Genomic DNA, 17,997 nt, shown 5'->3' on the forward strand with positions numbered 1-17,997 from the left:
ACATCATTTGTGCTCTTAATTAATGCTTTGGAAAGGGCGAAGGAAAGGGGAAGGAAGAACCGGAAAATAGAAGAAGAAATAGAAACAGAAAAAGAAGAATGAACACTGAAAGCCGACAAATGAAGCATCTTCGCCAGGGTCACCCTGCTCATCGTAGTGGGGAAGTTGAGTGCAGGGTGAAGGGGAAACCTTCTACCTCTCTCCTTATGCAAGATGGCAAATGCTTCAGGCCACCACCTTCCCCAGGAGATGTAACCCAAAGGCGTTCCCCACACCATTGATTGCATTCTACAAACATTTTTAGAGCACTGCAAGGTGCCAGGCACTTACACTCTTAAATTCTGCCGAGGACAATCAAAGTTGATTGTCACCTAAGGTGGCCACTCTTGATAGGGTCCTTTCATGCCCTAGACATATTAATCAAACATTTTTGAGTGCTACTGGGGACTTGAGGGGGGAAAGGGATAGAAGGGGAGAAACCCTACACATTCTCAAACCAGACGGTGATAATAATTCCTTCCTCATTGTGCTTTGATAAAAGGTAAATAAGGTGATGTTGGGACACGTCCTAGGCATTCAATACAGTCATCTCAATAGATGCCTTCTTACACTCAGTTCTGACATGACTGATTTCTCCTCACAGAATTTACCAGTTTTCCAGCTAAAATCATTGCCTGACTGTATTGGAGTTATTCAGTCAGGCTGTTTTGGTGTTGGGTCCATTATGGATTGAATTGTGCTCCCCCCCCCCAATTATGTGTTGGAACCCTAACACCTATAGATGCAATCCGATTTGAGAATAGAAGTTTCTTTGTTTATGTTAATAACACCATATCCATTTAGGTGTGCCCTAAACCTAATCACTTCTGAGCTCTGAGAAGCAGCATAGGCACCAAGCAAAGGAGCATAAATGGGGGTAAACAGATCCCACATGAAGATCACCAAGGAACTGAGGAATGCTGGGGCTACAAAATTTGAAAAAGACAAGAATCTTCCCCCAGACCCCACAGAGAGAGAGCCTTTCCCTAGACCCAAGTGCCCTGAATTCAGACTTCTAGCCTCCTAAACTGTGAGAAAATAAATTTATGTTCTTGAAAGCCACTCATTTGTGGTATTTCTGTTACAGCAGCACTAAGAAACTAAGACAGGGCCCCATACCAGTCCCCATTATGGGAACCCATGGGCACATCTAAGAAGTAATCACCACCAGAACCTGTTTAGAAGCTACCCAAAGAGCCGGGTGGTGGCAAATCCATTGATATTCTTGGTTGCGAATGACAGAAACTGGCTCTAATTTAAGCAGAAAAGGAATCTATCAGAAGGATATCAGGAAGGTCAGAGAATCCGAAGGAAGACTGGAGATCCACACTTGGGAACCAAGAGTGGCTGGGAATGGAGGATGTGCTTTGTCAGGCTACTGTCTGAGTGGCCGCCATTACCACACTCGACATGGTAGCCATTGCCCATTCCCCCCAGCAGCCCCTAGACAGTCAGTGCTGTTGCACTGGACTCCAGGCTACTGCTGGGCTCTCAGAGTCTCCGCTACTGCTGATAAGGGTTTCTGAACTATCTCCAATCCTCTACTCACACTAGAGTCAAACGCCCAGGCAGAAGCATTCCATTGGTGAAGTCTCAGCTGCCAGGGTCAGAGAGAAAAGGATATGGCTCCTTCAGCTCGTACAGTTGGAAGCAGGCCTTGCTTCCCAACAAAAAGGAAGGGGATTCAGATGCTAGGCAGCCAAAATGGTGAAAAAATCACTAACTGTCCACTATGCAATGCTTTATGGCAATACTGAGGGCTAAGGGTATTACTAGACTGGACTCCAAGTGACTTTTGGCTATTCTGAAAAACCAAAGCTATCCCTTGGGCATGTTGCCTGCTGCTGAGGCAATTTCGAAAACAATACTTGAAGGCCAGCCTCTAATAGAGGTTTCTAACTCTTTTTTGGACTGTAGTAACACCATTAAAAATAATATTTGCTAAAGGATACAGGTTAAAGATGCGTTTGACTGCAAGTATAAAAACACCCAACTTCAATGACTTAAACAAGCAGGGATTTTATTTTTCTAACATAGCAAAAGTTATGGAGGTGGGTGATTGCTGGTGATGGCTCTGTGTTTCAATGACATCAGGACTAAGTCTCTCTCTGCATTTCTCTTGGGTTTTCTTCATAGTCACAGAACAGCTGCTACAGCTTCATCCTGTGCATCCAAGGAAGAAAGGAGAAAGGGGGGAAGGGAAGGGCCATACCACCTGCTTCATCCCCTTTGGTCAGGAAAGAAGAGTATTCCTCAACCTCCCCCAACTGTTTTGCTACTTCCTTATGTCTCCTTGTGCCTCATTTGCCAAACCTGGGTTCACATGGCCATCCCCTAGCTGCAAGGATCATAGGGTATTTGGAGAGAACAAAGAAGTTCAATTCAGCAGGAGTAGAGGCAGCTGCACTTTCCGTTACGTATCATATGAAAATAGAATCACTGTACGCATATAACCACCAGTTGCCATGAAGTTGATTCTGACTCCCACGTGTGTCAGGGTAGAGCTGTGCTCCACAGGGTTTTCAATGGTTAATTTTTCAGTAGATTGCCAGACCTTTCTTCCAAGGTGACTCTGGGTGGATTCAAACCTCCAACCTTTCAGTTAACCACTGAGAGCATTAACAATTTGTGCCGCCTAGGGAATCCTGTAAGGATAGAGACACAAGAAATTTTATTAGTGAAAAAAAAAAACAACCTGATAATAACCTGTCTTAGAGTCCTAGTTCTGCCGTAACAGAAATACCACAGGTGGACGGCTTTGAAGAGCAGAAATTTATTTTCTCACCATTGAGGAGGCTGGAAGTCTGAATTCAGGGCACTGGCTCGAGGGGAAGGCTCTCTCTCTGTGGGCTCTGGGGGAAGAGTCTTGTCTTTTTCAACTTCTGTAGCCCCAGCATTCCTCAGTTCCTTGATGATCTTCATGTGACATGTATTCCCTTCATCTGTGTTTCCTTGTGCACCTAATCAGCTCTTTTTATATCCCAGAAGTGATTAGGTTTAGGACATACCCTACAATGACATGACACCATTAACATAATGAAGAAAGCCCTATTCCCAAACAAGATTATATCCACAGGCTTAGGGTTAGGATTCCAACTCATATTTTTGAGGGACACAATTCAATTCACAACACAACCTATATGCCCATTAATAGGTGGATGGTTGAATAAGTGTGGTATATCCATTCTATGAAATACAATGCAGCTATAACATGGATAAATTAGCTCTATATAACTATAGGAAACCCTGGTGGTGTAGTGGTTAAGAGTTACAGCTGCCAACCAAAAGGTGGGCAGTTTAAATCCTCCAGGTGCTCCTTGGAAACCCTATGGTGCAGTTCTACTCTGTCCTATAGGGTTGATATGAGTCGGAATCAACTCGACAGCAACTGGTTTGGTTTTTTATTTTATATATATCTATAAACCCATTGGAAACCCTGGTGCATAGTGGTTAAGTGCTACGGCTGCTAACCAAAGGGTCGGCAGTTCGAATCTGTCAGGAGCTCCTTGGAAACTCTACGGGGCAGTTCTACTCTGTCCTACAGGGTCACTATGAGTCAGAGTCGACTCAGCGGCACTGGGTTTGGTTTGGTTTTTTTTTTTATAAACCCGTTTATTATCCAGCAAGAATGACAAGTTGCAGAAAACTCTGTATAATTTTTTTTTTTATGAACAAGCATCCACATAATAGCCACATATACAGGAGTATAGTTTATATAAGCATGGTGAACATGGAGAAAGGAGCAGAAGTCACACCCCAGGTTGTTGAAACTGGGTGTTTCAAGGGACTGCTCAGAGAATGGAGAGAAGATGGAAGGGAAACCATTAATGTTTTTATCTTTGAGTGTTTTACTGGCTGAAGTGAATATGTGTTTCCTTTATAATTTGGGGATGCTATTTAATCGAAGCTTTTTATAAGTAATTTGGAATTTGATTATGAAGAGTCAAGTGCTACATGTGGACAGCGGGGAGCCACTGAAGATTTCTGAGCAAGGGAATGATGCAGTCAGGAAAATTAACCTGGCAGGAGTAGGTGTAACACGTTAGAAGTGGGAGAGGCTGGAGATGGGCAGAACAATGAAAAGGTTCCTGAAGCAGCAGTTCAGCAAGAAGCTAATAAAGGACTGGACTGTGATAGAACAGTCTGTGGAGAGAGCAAAAGGGAAAGGGGGACCAGGCAGGAGCCTTGGAACATAAATGCCTACATAAGGGAGAAGGTGTCATGGGTGGGGGGATCACTTTTCCATGAAATTATGTGAAGCAGCACACCTTGCACTTTGAAAACCTGAATAAATAAATGCCTGTAAAACCACAGCTATTTCTCTCCTCCAACCTCCTCCAGTATTCGCTTAACACTTTTGAATATAGATTCAAAATAAATATTATCTTTTTGTGAGACTTGTGTTATGTCCCTCATTAAATGGAAAATGTCTTAGGATGTGAGAACATAGGAAACACTTCTTGGTGGTCCACAAAAGTGTAATGAACCCCGTAAGGAGTCATTCATTCCTTCAGCACAGCCCATGATACCCGTAAACGCTTCTTTCTTGAAGGAACAGCCTCGGTCTCTGCCCCCTTGGAGTCTAAAAGCATTAGCAAGGCCCTGAAGTGGGAAGTCGCCTGGCACAGATGAGGAAGCAAAAGGAAGCCAGGACAGCTAGAGCTCAGGGCGAGGGGGGGCCAGAGACAAGACAAAATCATGGGTACATCATGCGGAGACCCGCCAGCCATGGGAAATAGGCTGGACTTGATCCTAAGGATACCGGACCCAGAGGCTTTAAAGCAAAGGAAGAGAAACATGGTCTGATTTGCTTTTTTTAAAAGATCCCTCTGGCTTCAGGCATGCAGCACAGAGGAACAACAGGAGGTGCTCAGTAGGGGGTCCGGTCTCCCCAGCAGGCTCCCCAGAGCTGAGTTGAGCACACCTCATTTATACCTTGTCCTCTAAGCAGCTCCGCCTCCCGCTCAGCACTGGCCTCAGCTGCAGGTGGACACCCGCCCCCCATCAGGTAGGTAAAAAGGCCGGGAGTTCGGCAGACTGCCCAGAGTAATGGAGTGGGAAGCTGAGGATCTGAAGAGCAGGGCTGAGGATATGGATAGGATGGGGATAAGGCAAGGCCGATTTCTTTGTGTCGCCACTTCTTCATACAACGGGGCATTCACGGTACCCACTTTAGGGAACTGCTGTGAGAAATAATTCAGACGAAGTTCTTAGAACAGTACCCGGCACACAAATGAACATCCAAAATGTTAGCTTTTATTTTGTTCTTCCCAAAAGGCAGGCAGGAACTCTCTGGGCACGAATGTGTATTCTCTCTTTTTTTTTTTAGTGTCAGAGGCGAAGTCTGGCCAGATCCCATAGATCGTTTGGGGGCCCCGGAGCCAGGCAGCTCCCAATACTATCAAAAGACCAAAGTTTGAACAAGTCTTACCAGCGAGTTTGGGTTGGGCAGCTAGCGCGTAGGTGTCTATGTTCCTGTGATTTAAAAATCCTAGATTTCGCCGGGGAGAGAAAAACGGGGCTGCTCGCTGCCCTACCGGAGGAGACCCTGGTTCGGTGCCAGACCTCCCGCCGGAGCAAAAGACCCCGCGGCGCCGCCGGGCAAAGGCCGAAGGGCGCGCGTCGGGGGCGGAGCGCGCGTCGGGGGCGGGGCCTGCGCGACGGGGGCGGGGCCTGTGCGGCCACCCGCAGCCCCGCCCCCAGCGGAAGTGCCGCTGGGCCCGCCCCTCGCTCCCGAGGCCGTTCTCCTCGCCCCGCCCCCGGCTGGCTCTCTGGCTCAATTCCGTTCCCCGAGCAGGTTCTGCCAGGGCCCGCGCTGGGTCCGGAGAGGAGGCCTGGGGTCCGCGCATCTGGCACGCTCGGGTCGTGCTCCCTGTCCCTTCCACTCCCCCGTGCTCCCTTCTATTTCTGTTACCGGTGCGGGCCGCAGGCGCCACGGGGGACCGCACAGGTAAAGTCTCCGCAAGTGAGAGCGCAGGTGTGGGCGCCTCCGAGGCCGGGTGGGCGGGGGAGAGGCCCCGGGCGCGTGCCCGGCTTTTTTCCAAAGCGACTGTAATGACACTGGGGATGTGGGGAGGGCGGACGGGGACCCTGGGAGCTCCACAGTGTCCTGGGGAGGCCGAGGCACCGGATAAGAAGCCCGCTGGAGCTTGGGGTCCAGGTGATTTGTTCCCGCGTCTTGCGCAGACTCCGTTGCGCCTCGAAGGTGTTGAGCTAGTTGGAAGGGGGCACGTCCGGGTCTCCGCACCAGAAGCAGACCCCCACTCTTCCCCCATGGTGACTGGGGACTGAGAGCCGCCCCTCCTTGCCGTGCACAATCCTAGGTTTGCAGAATAAAAGTCAATAAAATCGATACAATGGCAAAAAATATATATATATTGGGTTGTTGTTATTTGCGTTTGTTAGATCTTTATTATTATTACTCTTTTGCTTCCTTCTTAGAAAAGGTGGCTATAGCTCCCGAATCGGGAGCAAAATGCTCGGAGAAGGAAGCAAAATGCCCTCCGGTCTCCCGGCAGGGGCTGGGGTCTGTCTCGGCCCGAAGCCGCGCAAACTTCCCAGCGTGGCACTGAGGGATCCAGCGATGGGATGGGAGGCCCAGGCGCACTCAACTGCCGGATATGGCCTTTCCCCGCGCCTCATTGTCCATGCTTTAGGGAGATGGCCCCCCTGCGCCAGCAATTCCAGCGTTCACCACCCCCAATCCCCCAGGGGCTGTGCCTCCACCCCTCCTCCGCTCTCTCCCCAGCGCTTTAAATAATGATATTTGCATGCAGGGAGCGATTCATAAATATGTCAGGGCCGGTGAAATATAGGCAACATTTCAAACTTTCTATTTAAAAAACATGAATTATGGCCGCGGAAAATGTGTTCCCATTTAAAGGCGATACGAAGTATTTGGTGTCTCGTCCCCGGGCCCATCCATCACGCAGACAATAAAGAGAGTTTTTCGCCCTGACACCCACGATTTATAGGCGCCCTTCTCTGCCCTCATCACTCACCCACCGTGGCCAGCCCGGCGACAGGCCCCGCGGAGAGACGGGCGGCCGCCCCCGCGCGGACTTGCGCGCGCACTTTGCACTGTCCCCGGCCTCCTAAGACAGTCGTTCCTAGCGGAAGCGCCGGCTCTAGGGAGTCAAGGGGGCCGGCGATGAAGCTCGGGGCAGTCAAGTGGGGAGCGGGAGCCACATGTCCCCCACCTCAGTGCAAACCTTTCTCAGGGTTGGGGCCGAGCGAGCCGAGGAGCGGCCTTGCGGGCTAGCGCTGTGACCGGGCCTCTCCTGCCAACCGCGGCGCCGCGCGGGGAAGTTTGCAGGGCAGTCGGCCCAAGGGTCTTCACGCACTGGTTTGAGGTGTGGGGAGAGGACCAGACTGGGAGGGGAGGGCAGGGCGATTCTTTACCATTCCCCCCCACCAAAGGCTCGCGGATCTCATGGTTGTTTTTTTTCTTCCAGCCCCCTGGGCGGACGCTTATGGACAAAGCTCTTTCTGCAACTTTTACAAAGCCCCCCCCTGCCATGTAATCCTCAGAAACACATCTTGAAATTCCGCGGCAGCTTAGAAACCATTTTTATTGACAGAGGCCGAGGAGTTGGAGGAAAAGAGATGAGAAGGCGCTTGCCCCAGCGCTTCGCCCTCGGCCGCCCATCGCCCTCTTCGCCCTCCGCCCCATCCCGCGCGCGCACTAACTAGTGCGCGGTCCTCCCAAAGCCGCCTCTGAACCTCTGCGGCAAACCTGAGACGAGGCAAGCTCCAGCCACGTTTGCAGCAGAATTTGCTTTCAGTTTTCGGCGCTGACTGACTGAGCCCAGCGCTTTTCCCAAGCACCGGGAGAGGTGGATGCTGTCAGACGCGGCCAGGCTGCTGCTCTGCCTGCGAAAGCCGCTAGTCCGACATCCTTCTGGGGCCCGACCAGCCGCCGAGAGGGCAAGAGGAGCCACCTCGCGTCCCGCACAGGGCCGAGGTGTCCGGCGCACACGAGAGCCCCGAGCCGTTTCCTGTCAGATGCCTGCGAGCTGGATTTATTCGGATAAAAGCAGCGCACACAGCAGCCAGAGAAATCCTGTCGATTCTAAAAATGACAAGATTGAATTTATTAGATGTAGATTCCTGTGTAAGTGCAGAGAGATGAAAAATTACACAAACAGCCCAACGTCCAGTGTGAACACCACAGATCGCTTCCGCCTTCAAAGGCATGTCACTTAACACAATTGAATATTTACATCTATAAAATATTCTTAAATTATCGGCGTGTGCACATATCTTTAAATTGGAAAATATCTAGAGCAAGTGTCTTTTTACAGCCTCTGCTTGGGTGTAATCTGGACTCGAGATAGTACCTACGTTCATGTAACCACGCAGCGAATATCTTTTATAGTCCGAGTGAGTCCTGCGTGGTCGAGGGGCGCAGTATCTGTAGTTCTTTAAATATCTGCGGCGTGGCACAGGTGACACAAACACATTTAAGAAAACCGGGAGTGCACGTAACTGACCCACTGCATCGACACTGTATTTCTGGGTATGGAAATAAGTATTCCTACCAGGTTGGCTGTAGAGAGTGCGCACAATTGGGGGGGTTTTCGGGAACCCGGTGTGTGGGCTATGGAACCTGTAGCTCCGGGAGCCGAGCACACTAAGGTGGGCTCTATTCGATAGGCAAAATCCGCTGCCTCGGGAATGACCACCGTGAGAGGATCGGCTGGGAAGTCCAGGACAGCCGCACCTTGGGGGTTTTCCCCGATGGGGACGCCCAAAGGGCGCTCTGCGAGGCGCTGAACCCAGCAGTTAGGGTACCAGGACATGGGGTCCTCCGAGCAGCCCTTCCTTCTCAAGTGACTTCAACCCGGGTGTCGGCAGGGGCCGTTGGGGCCTATAGAGTTGGAGCAAGAGCGCTGCCCAAAGCGCGAAGTCGGACCAAGTCCAAGATTTCGCGCTTGTCCTGAAGCCAGGCCCCGCCTGGCCCGCGGGCTCCAGTTTGAGGTCATGGAAGCAGTCATCTGGCTGTATTTTCTTATGAAAGAAAATAGGCACCCTCTCACATACCCAGTGCTGAGACGCCAGTATCCCGTGAGCCTCCTCCACATATTTACAAAGCCAAGGCAACGCCATGAGCAAGGTCGGCGACGTTGCAGCTGTGAATATTCAAAGACCAAATACAAATTCCAGAATAGGGTGCTTGCAACCGTCCACTCATCTCTCTGCTCTGGTCTCTCCCTTTTCTCCTTACCCCACCAAAAGCACCCCACCCTTAAATAGGCCCGGAGCTTCTGAGAGCCCCTGCTTGGGGAGAAATCAGAGAGGATTCTGTCATGAGACCCTGGGAAATGCGCACACTCCTGGGACAGCCCTCACGCGGGAAAAATAACCCGGGCCGTAAGAACGTCCTACTCTAAAGAGTGTGACTGTGCACGAAGTGGTATATGTGGTATACGCAGTATACCGAGAGGAGGGAAAGAGAATAGGAAATATACCTTGGCAAGTAAGGAAAAAAGAGACGCCAAGAAAGAAACGGGCGAGGAAGCAAAAAGAAGGGAGAGAGAAAAAAAAAGGGAAGACTGGGGAAGCAGTGGAGAAAGGCAAAGGATGTGGCGAGGCCCCGGGACCAGGCCAGGCCGTGGCTCTGGCATACCCGGAGCCTCCCAGGCTCGGAGAAGCGGCAAGGGCAGCTCGGGACCGTCCCCATGAGCCCTGCGACTCTGGGTCCCGCTCCGGATCGGGCGGGTCCGACCTGGGCCCAGCAACCTCGGCGCGCTTTCTCTTCCTACTTGCCCGGGACATCAAGGCTGGGCGGGGCGGGGGTGGAGAGGCCCCCGGGGGCGCGCCAGTCCGGGACTCTTTGGGCGCTCTGGGCCAGGCTTTCCAGCTCGCCAGGCCTGACCTGTCAGGCGGATTATCTTCGAGGGAGATTAATAGGGAAGGCGGGCTGCAATAATAATCGTTTTGTTTGATGTGACAACTCTGATAGGCGTTGATTTACTTACAAACTGATAGGCTTTTAATTGAGCGCCTCCGCCGAGCCCGAGATGAAAGGGAAGCGGCGGTGAAAGGCGGCCCGCCTGCCCTCCGGCCTCAATACTGATTAGCCATCTCGACAGTGAATAGTTCAAGGCATTTTCAAACTTTTTTCCTCGGCTCTCGCCCCTTCCTTCTCCTCCTCCCACCCCCTCCTCAAATATCTGCCAACCCACTCCTTTTTTAGAGAAAACAAATCATTTCCATTGTGTGCAAATAAAATCCGCAGGACATCCCTGCCAACAGCCGCTGGGGGTTGGAGGCAATAAGCCTAGAAAAAAAAAAAAAGCGGGGTAATTAATAAGCCCCCACCCCCAGGGTCCGCGCGGTCTCAAGGGTTTGGCTTCCTCCGCGAGGTGCGCAGGCTCCGACGCTGGCGCCTCTCGAAAGCCTGGGGCGCACTCGCCCCCAGGCGCCCCCAAGCGCTCGGACCTTTGGAGTTGGGTTTTGCGAAGTGCAGTAAGCACGCCGACAACGACCCGCGCGCATGTAGCACGGCACAGGCCCACAAGTGTGTGCGACAGAGCCGTTGCACGCCCGTGCCGGGGGACGCGGGGGCCAGTCCCGGGCTCCCCGAGGCTTTGAGCGCTGAGGCAATCGCCCTTGAGCCTCCGGACGCAAGAAAGTTGCTGGGGTTATAGGACAGGGAAAGAGCCTCCGGCTCCCTGGGGGGATCTGCGACGCCACCCGGCGGTTGTCGGTCCCACACTGGCCGAGGCCACAGCATTTAGTTCCTGGGCCTGGCGGGGAGGCAGCAGCGATACACGGCCCAAGGCTGGGCTCTTGCGCTGCGAGCTCTACAGTTGGTCCAGGCCCATAGCTCGACAGCCGCGCTCCCATCCACCCAGGCAGACACTAACACACCCTCAGGATACAAGCGGCCTCACAGACAAGCTGCCTACAAGACAGTTTAGGACTGTTTCGCCCTCTGAAACCGACACCTGAAACTCGCTCCCCGAAGATCATTCAATCTTCACGACCTCGCCTGTGGCCTCGCCACAGTTTGGCGGACTCATCCTCCTCCGCGGCCGCATAGGCCGACAGTCTAAACCGTCTTGAACGCGTATGTGGTCTTACACCTACACACACACTCACACCGACAAACACCGGTCCCAAACACACACCACCTCACTCCCCTCATCTCTCCTCTCCATATTATCTTCTGTCGAGTTGCCATCTAATAAAGGGTATCCATCTAGAGAATCCAGGGATAAGATTAAAACGCAAAGAATGCCTACGCGAAAATTCTAAAACTCACCCCAGAAAGTTCTCAGTACCTGTGTACAGTAGGAGACAGAGACAGAAGGAGGGGGAGGGGAGAGGGTGGTGAGAAACAGGAGGGCGAGCACGCAGAGGACCGGTCCCAGGCCCGGCCTCCGTGCGTACCCGGCCAAACGCTGGGTGCGAGCCGGTGGAAACCCGGTCTCCAGGCCCGGTCCCCGCCCCCCGCGCGGGCACAGGCTGGCTTCCAGCTCCTTGCGCTCCCAGCCCCACCATTTATCAAAAGGACTTGACAACAAAAGAAGAGCCAGGGCGGAAAAGCGGGGGAGGAGAGATTCAAAGTCTTCCCAGCCTTTCCGGGGGTGGGGGGAGATCCTCTTCTCGCCCCCTTGCAGTTTCTGCGAGTTTCTGGAGGTCACCCTCGAGCTCGTGCCGGCCGCCACCAAAGCCCAGAGAACTCACACAGCAGCGCGCTGTGCACCAGATTCAGGTACACGGCTGCACTCACAGCGCCTCCCCTCTTCTTTCCAAACAGCCCGAGTGACAGTGCAAATCGAGGGGAACGCGGCGGTCCCGCTCCGCTTCCCTGGAAGAGCCCATATTCCCACAGGCAGCCACCCCCTCCCTCCCTCTCTCCTTCCCTGTTTTCTCCCCGCGCAGGTCACTCCCGGCTCGGCGTTCCGATAAATTCGAGAGAGCCCCGAGTAACCCCGGTTCCCAAGCCTGTGAGGATGCCGAGGGGCGGGGGTAGGGAAGGGCTACGGAGGGGGCCAGAGTGAGCCTGAGACGTATCTCCCCCCTGCACACAAGGTCGGGCCTCTTCTAGCCTTTGGGCACTAGACACAGTCCGAGGGTATCAAAAAACTGGAGCCGGAGGGGTTTACCCCTACCATTGATCTCCAGGACTCGAGATTACGTCGGTAGAGTGGCTCGTGAAAAGAAGACTCTGAGTTTGGGGTAAGGGCACAACGGAGGGTGGTGCCCGCGGCAGGGTGGCAGCCTGACCTCTGCACGCTATACACCCCTGAGAGACTATCCCCGGGGGAAAAAAATCCGTCTTAGACGTCGCCGCCGCCGGTCTCCTGTACCCCGAGCCGCCCCGAGCTCCACGGCCCAGTAGATCAAAGCCCCCGGAGGTGGGAAGGTTGTTTCCCTCTCCCACACGTTCAGGGGCTTGGCGGCACCCCAGGCCTGCGCCCCCTCTCTGCGCCCTAGGCGCACCTGCGCACTTTACTCTCACGAACCATTTTCCTGACACTGAGCGCCTCTTTCACTCTTTTTCTCAGCCCCTCTCCCGCCCCATCGCCCACAGACTCCCAGCCCAGGCGGCTACTCCTCTTTCCCCCTCCTCTGGTTCCCTTTCGGTCTCTTCCTCTTCGTCTCTCTTTCCCTCTCTCTTTTTCCCTTCAAGTCGCACCCCCTTGTAATCAGCAACAAAAGCTGACATAAATCACGGGCGGATTGACAAGAGCTGACAAATAACTGATTGATTGCGGTCGAGGAACATTGACAATTGATGGAGGGGTGGAGATGCCCAAAGAACGCGCCGGGGGGCGGGTGGTGGAAGAGAGGGTAGCAGGAGAGAGTCAGAATGCGGGGGGGGTACTGAGGGTGAGACAGAGGAAACATGTGATCCCCGCTCCTGCCCCAATCTGAGCGTCCCCGGGAGTCACGTGGTTGGGAAGGGCGGGGAGCAGGGTGAGCTACGCCAGGAAGAGCCGCCACCGCTGCCGCTGCCCACCTAGCTTCTGGTTTCTCCGCCGCTAAGTCTAGGGAAATCAAAGCGGGCGGGCATACTTCCTCCAGTACCCTCTCCCCACCTTTCCTTGTCCAGGCGGCCACGCTGCGCAGGGCTCAATCTCTGAGGAGAGAACGCTTGGTTCGAGGGACCCCTGCGCACCCCCGGAGCACCCGTTGGAGTCCAGACTTCTACCGATGCTCCTTCTGGAAACTCCTGCAGTTCGTTTCTCACAAGCAACCCCCTTCAAATGAAGATTTCAGTTTATTTGCGAGCTGGGGAAAGGAAGGACGACGAGGAGGAAAAAAGAGGGAGGCGGCGAATGTCGAACGTAGAATACACGTCCGTCTAGTCCACTGAGTGAAATCGAGGGAGGGGACATTCGGGGAGGCGGTGAAGAGGGCGCTGCCCATTAAAATCAGCTCTGAGAGTCCTGGCGGCGGTGGCGGTACAGGGCGCGTCACATCCCCTTGACCCTCCAATCACCTCGGGCTCCCATTTGATTGGAAGGCGGCAAAGGCTTTAATCTCCCCCTTGGTGCAGCTGCTTTTGAAGTGAGTTTCCTCGCCAGAGCCCCGGCTGGACAGGCAGCGGCTCACATCGTAGAGCGCAGCGCCGGCGAGGGGCCGCGAGAGCGCAGCGCAGGGGCGCAGCCCGCGGCAGACACGGCAAGCCGCCCGGTATTCCCGCAGTCCAGCCGGCTCCTCCCGCCCGGCCAAGGCTCCGCTGCGGGCTACCCAGGATTATTCGCTTTTGACTCCTGGCGCCGAGAAGGCGCGCTGGGCGCCGGTGACCGCCGCTCCGGTTCCTCCTTCTCCTTCTGATTCTGGTCCCCGGGCGAGCGCGCAGCCGGGAGCCCGCCCCGCGCTTCCCGGAGCCCTCCCCCCGCTGCTCCCATGCGCGCGGGTGGGTCATGAGCACAGCGCCCTCGCTTTCTGCCCTAAGAAGCAGTAAGCACGTCGGCGGCAGCGGCGGCGGCGGCGGCGGCGGCGGCGGCAGCAGCAGCAGCAGTGCGGACCCTGCTTGGACCAGCGCGCTCTCTGGAAATTGCTCCGGCCCCGGCCCCGGCCCCGGCCCCGGCTCCGGCTCCTCGGCCGGCAGCACCAAGCCTTTTGTGCACGCCGTGCCCCCCTCCGACCCTTTGCGCCAGGCCAACCGCCTGCCCATTAAGGTGCTGAAGATGCTGACTGCACGGACTGGCCACATTTTGCATCCCGAATACCTTCAGCCCTTGCCTTCCACGCCGGTCAGCCCCATCGAGGTAAGGAACCTCTCCCGGCAACGCGCTGGGACCGCCGCCCTGGCTGCCGCTCCGCGAGGTTTCTTTCTTTCTGGAACTGGGGGTCGGGGGAGGTCGGGGTGATTCAGCTGGTGTGTGTTTCGGGGGGGGGGTAGGACAGTGGTTCTGCACCTGAAAACTAGGGCGGAAAGATGGAAGAAGGTGGAATGTGGTGTGAATGGGGACAAGGAGGCCAAAACTTGTTTCTCCCCTTGGTATTAAAGTCCTTACCCCAACCCAGGCCCCCTCACACTCTGCCGCGAAGATCGGCTGGAGTCTCAGATACTGATGGCAAAGTCTCCGTCCTTCGCCTCCCCCCTCAAGCTGGTATTTGTACACAGCCTCTGAGGCGCCAACTGACCAACCCCTTAGTCTGAAAAATTAAGGGGTGTGTGTGAGAGAGAGAGGGGTACAGTTCTGGATCAAGGAGTCGAGTCGGAAACCAAAACATTCTGTGAATTTCTTGCAAATCCAGTTAGAACTGGTAGGAGGCCGGAAAGATCCTGGATTGGGGGTGGGGGGGGGGGTGTCTGCTGCCTTTCCCAGAGACGAGAATGTTTGTGTGTAGGGGTGGGGGAGAGTGCCTTCTAGAAATGCGCCTCCGAGCTGAGAGGATCTTCACGGGCTATGGTGGATGGGCATTTGATCCCTAGATGCCAGAATTCTAAAGGGTTTCCCCTTCTTTCTCTGTGTGCCCCCTCCTCGTCTGACTCCGCAGCTCGATGCCAAGAAGAGCCCGCTGGCGTTGTTGGCGCAAACATGCTCGCAGATCGGGAAGCCCGACCCCTCGCCTTCCTCCAAACTCTCCTCGGTCGCCTCAAATGGGGGCGGCGCGGGCAGTGCCGGCGGCGGCTCCGGGGGCGACAAGGACGCCAAGTCGGGCCCCCTCAAGCTGAGTGACATCGGTGTGGAGGACAAGTCGAGTTTCAAGCCGTACTCCAAACCCGGCTCGGATAAGAAGGAGCCAGGAGGCGGCGGCGGAGGAGGCGGGGGCGGCGGGGGCGGCGGTGGGGGGGTTTCGGCGGAGAAGTCGGGATTCCGAGTACCGAGCGCCACCTGCCAGCCATTCACGCCCAGGACAGGCAGCCCGAGCTCCAGCGCCTCGGCCTGCTCGCCGGGAGGCATGCTGACCTCGGCTGGGGGCGGCCCAGAGGGCAAGGACGACAAGAAGGACCCCGACGCGGGCGGCGGCGGCAACAAGGGGACCGGGAGCGCCTCGGCCGAAGGGGGTCCCGCGGGACTGGCGCACGGCCGGATTAGCTGCGGCGGCGGGATTAATGTGGAGGTGAACCAGCACACGGACGGGGGCCCAGGGGGCAAAGCTCTAGGCTCGGACTGCGGCGGCTCATCAGGCTCCAGCTCCGGCTCGGGCCCCAACGCGCCCACCTCCTCCTCGGTGCTGGGCTCCGGGCTGGTGGCGCCCGTGTCGCCCTACAAGCCGGGCCAGACAGTGTTTCCTCTGCCTCCCGCAGGCATGACCTACCCAGGCAGCCTGGCCGGGGCCTATGCCGGCTACCCGCCCCAGTTTCTGCCGCATGGCGTGGCGCTCGATCCCACCAAGCCGGGCAGCCTGGTGGGGGCCCAGCTGGCGGCGGCCGCGGCCGGCTCTCTGGGCTGCAGTAAGCCGGCTGGCTCCAGCCCCTTGGCCGGGGCGTCGCCGCCGTCTGTAATGACAGCCAGTTTGTGCCGGGACCCGTACTGCCTCAGCTACCACTGCGCCAGCCACCTGGCCGGGGCGGCGGCCGCCAGCGCATCGTGCGCGCACGATCCGGCCGCTGCGGCCGCGGCACTCAAGTCTGGATACCCGCTGGTGTACCCCACGCACCCGCTGCACGGTGTGCACTCGTCGCTAACCGCCGCCGCCGCAGCGGGCGCCACACCGCCCTCCCTGGCCGGCCATCCCCTCTACCCTTATGGCTTCATGCTTCCTAACGACCCGCTTCCCCACATCTGCAACTGGGTGTCGGCCAACGGGCCATGCGACAAGCGCTTCGCCACGTCCGAAGAGCTACTGAGCCACTTGCGGACGCATACGGCCTTCCCCGGGACGGACAAACTGCTGTCGGGCTACCCCAGCTCATCGTCTCTGGCCAGCGCCGCCGCCGCCGCCATGGCTTGTCACATGCACATCCCCACGTCGGGGGCGCCGGGCAGCCCCGGGACGCTGGCGCTGCGAAGCCCCCACCACGCGCTGGGCCTCAGTAGCCGATACCACCCCTACTCCAAGAGCCCGCTCCCCACGCCCGGCGCCCCGGTGCCGGTGCCCGCTGCCACCGGACCCTACTACTCTCCCTACGCCCTCTACGGACAGAGACTGACCACGGCCTCGGCTCTGGGATATCAGTGAGGGCGGTCTGGAGGGCTAGCTAAAGAGAGAAAGGCGCTTGGTGGGGAGGAGGAGCCGAGGGAGGGAGGGGGCGAAATTCTGGGGAGGGGCGGGAGCAGGGCTGAGGCTACGGACACCCGCGCGTGGGGAAGACCCGGGCCGTGAAAGGAAAAAAACATATACCATAACTATCCGACAACAGCGTTCGAGACCCGGTGGGAAATTCCCCTCCCCTCCACCTCTCACCTCCTCACCCAAACTTTATAAAAGTTGAAAACAATATCATTTGACTTTTTATAGAGAAAAAAGAAAAAAAAAATGATTGAGAAAGTGTTCATCTGAGGACTGCGTCGGTGAACACTGGTATTTATTTATGTTAGCTCCAAGCGGACCCGTGGTTCAAAAGTGCATTATTTAGTTTGAGGTCTGTAGGTAAAAAGGAGGAGGAAAAAAAAAAACTTGAGGGTAAAAATGTGGAAAACAAACCCTCCTATCCCTTGTAGATTATAAATAAAAACAAAACAACCGCAGAACTAGAGGTCTTCTCTTTAATGTTACTTTAAAATTGCTGATTGTATTGTACCGTTCTTATTTAATGTCTGATTGAAACACAAATTTACATGCATGTTTGTTACCAAAAAAATGAGAAGCAAAACGAGTCACAATTTGTCAGCTCTGATTTCAAATTGCAATTATTTTTAAGGTGTATACCATTGAAAGAGAATGGGTATTTTTTTGTATGTATTCTGGAAGAAAACAGCAAAAAAAAAAAAAAAAAAAAAAAAGGAAAAACAATTCTATTCCAAAACCTCATTTGCCTTATTTTGTTCTTTAAAAGGAACGCTTAACTATTTTTAATTTTTAAGTCCACCCGCTGAGAAGGGGACAAGTAAGGTTTACGTCATGTACTAAAATAGACAATGTATCGCTTTAAAGATTAAAATTCCGTATATTTGATGTATTATTAAAGGGTTTTACTTCTTATGTTTTTTATTTTTTTGCATAGAGAGAGAAGAGCCTGGCAGTTTTCGGCACTAGGTTCTCGGGGCCTCACGGCTACTGCTTCCCGGGACCGTGGCCGCATTTCCGATTGTTTTGCTGTGATTTTTCTGGAAGGGGCACGGGCTTCGAGAGGGCGGGCCACTGCGGGATTGGCCTTGGGGAGAATATTTTTTAAAAGGGAATTTCATAATTTGAATGATGTCTTTCGCTATTGCTCATTTCGTTTGTTTTTTTTTTTTTTAATTTTTCTCCCAGCAGCCGGGTTGTTAAAAGTGAAAGGAAAAAAAAAGGTTTTTTGTTTTGTTTTAATTTTCCACTTGAGATTTTTGGACGATTGGGTTTCGTTTTGGGCGAAGAGGCAGCACAGGCCGAGACTCGCCG

The 17,997-nt window shown here is 54.6% G+C and overlaps 2 protein-coding genes across 5 annotated transcripts; one reads left to right on the top strand and one right to left on the bottom strand.

The window, feature by feature from the left end:
• Positions 1-2,050: 2,050 nt before the first annotated feature.
• On the bottom strand, positions 2,051-13,164 carry LOC126059626 (translation initiation factor IF-2-like). 4 transcript variants are annotated; one of them, XM_049855439.1, is made up of 6 exons: positions 13,092-13,164; positions 7,775-8,110; positions 7,041-7,166; positions 5,471-6,358; positions 2,825-3,048; positions 2,051-2,684 (listed from the first exon to the last, which is right to left on the bottom strand). In XM_049855439.1, the coding sequence occupies exons 4-5, from the start codon at positions 6,312-6,314 to the stop codon at positions 3,014-3,016; spliced, it is 879 nt and encodes a 292-aa protein (XP_049711396.1). In that variant the 5' UTR covers positions 6,315-6,358; positions 7,041-7,166; positions 7,775-8,110; positions 13,092-13,164; the 3' UTR covers positions 2,051-2,684; positions 2,825-3,013. The 4 variants fall into 4 exon arrangements, with proteins under 4 accessions (XP_049711396.1, XP_049711393.1, XP_049711394.1 ...); XM_049855436.1 differs by lacking the exons at positions 2,051-2,684; positions 2,825-3,048 and having other exon boundaries at positions 5,129-6,358; XM_049855437.1 differs by lacking the exons at positions 2,051-2,684; positions 2,825-3,048; positions 13,092-13,164 and adding an exon at positions 11,309-11,526 and having other exon boundaries at positions 5,129-6,358.
• A 291-nt stretch (positions 13,165-13,455) lies between these two features.
• Positions 13,456-17,409, top strand: ZNF503 (zinc finger protein 503). Its single transcript, XM_049855435.1, has 2 exons — positions 13,456-14,270; positions 15,007-17,409. The coding sequence occupies exons 1-2, from the start codon at positions 13,923-13,925 to the stop codon at positions 16,633-16,635; spliced, it is 1,977 nt and encodes a 658-aa protein (XP_049711392.1). The 5' UTR covers positions 13,456-13,922; the 3' UTR covers positions 16,636-17,409.
• Positions 17,410-17,997: the final 588 nt, after the last annotated feature.

This window comes from Elephas maximus, chromosome 16, assembly GCF_024166365.1.
Source record: "Elephas maximus indicus isolate mEleMax1 chromosome 16, mEleMax1 primary haplotype, whole genome shotgun sequence".
Lineage (NCBI taxonomy): Eukaryota > Metazoa > Chordata > Mammalia > Proboscidea > Elephantidae > Elephas > Elephas maximus.

Bases quoted from the DNA above. Each gene is read 5' to 3' on its own strand.
- LOC126059626 (XM_049855436.1), bottom strand. From the start codon at position 6,314: ATGGGGGAAGAGTGGGGGTCTGCTTCTGGTGCGGAGACCCGGACGTGC.
- ZNF503 (XM_049855435.1), top strand. From the start codon at position 13,923: ATGAGCACAGCGCCCTCGCTTTCTGCCCTAAGAAGCAGTAAGCACGTC. The intron at 14,271-15,006 runs GTAAGGAACCTC...CTGACTCCGCAG, and splicing joins CGCCGGTCAGCCCCATCGAG to CTCGATGCCAAGAAGAGCCC.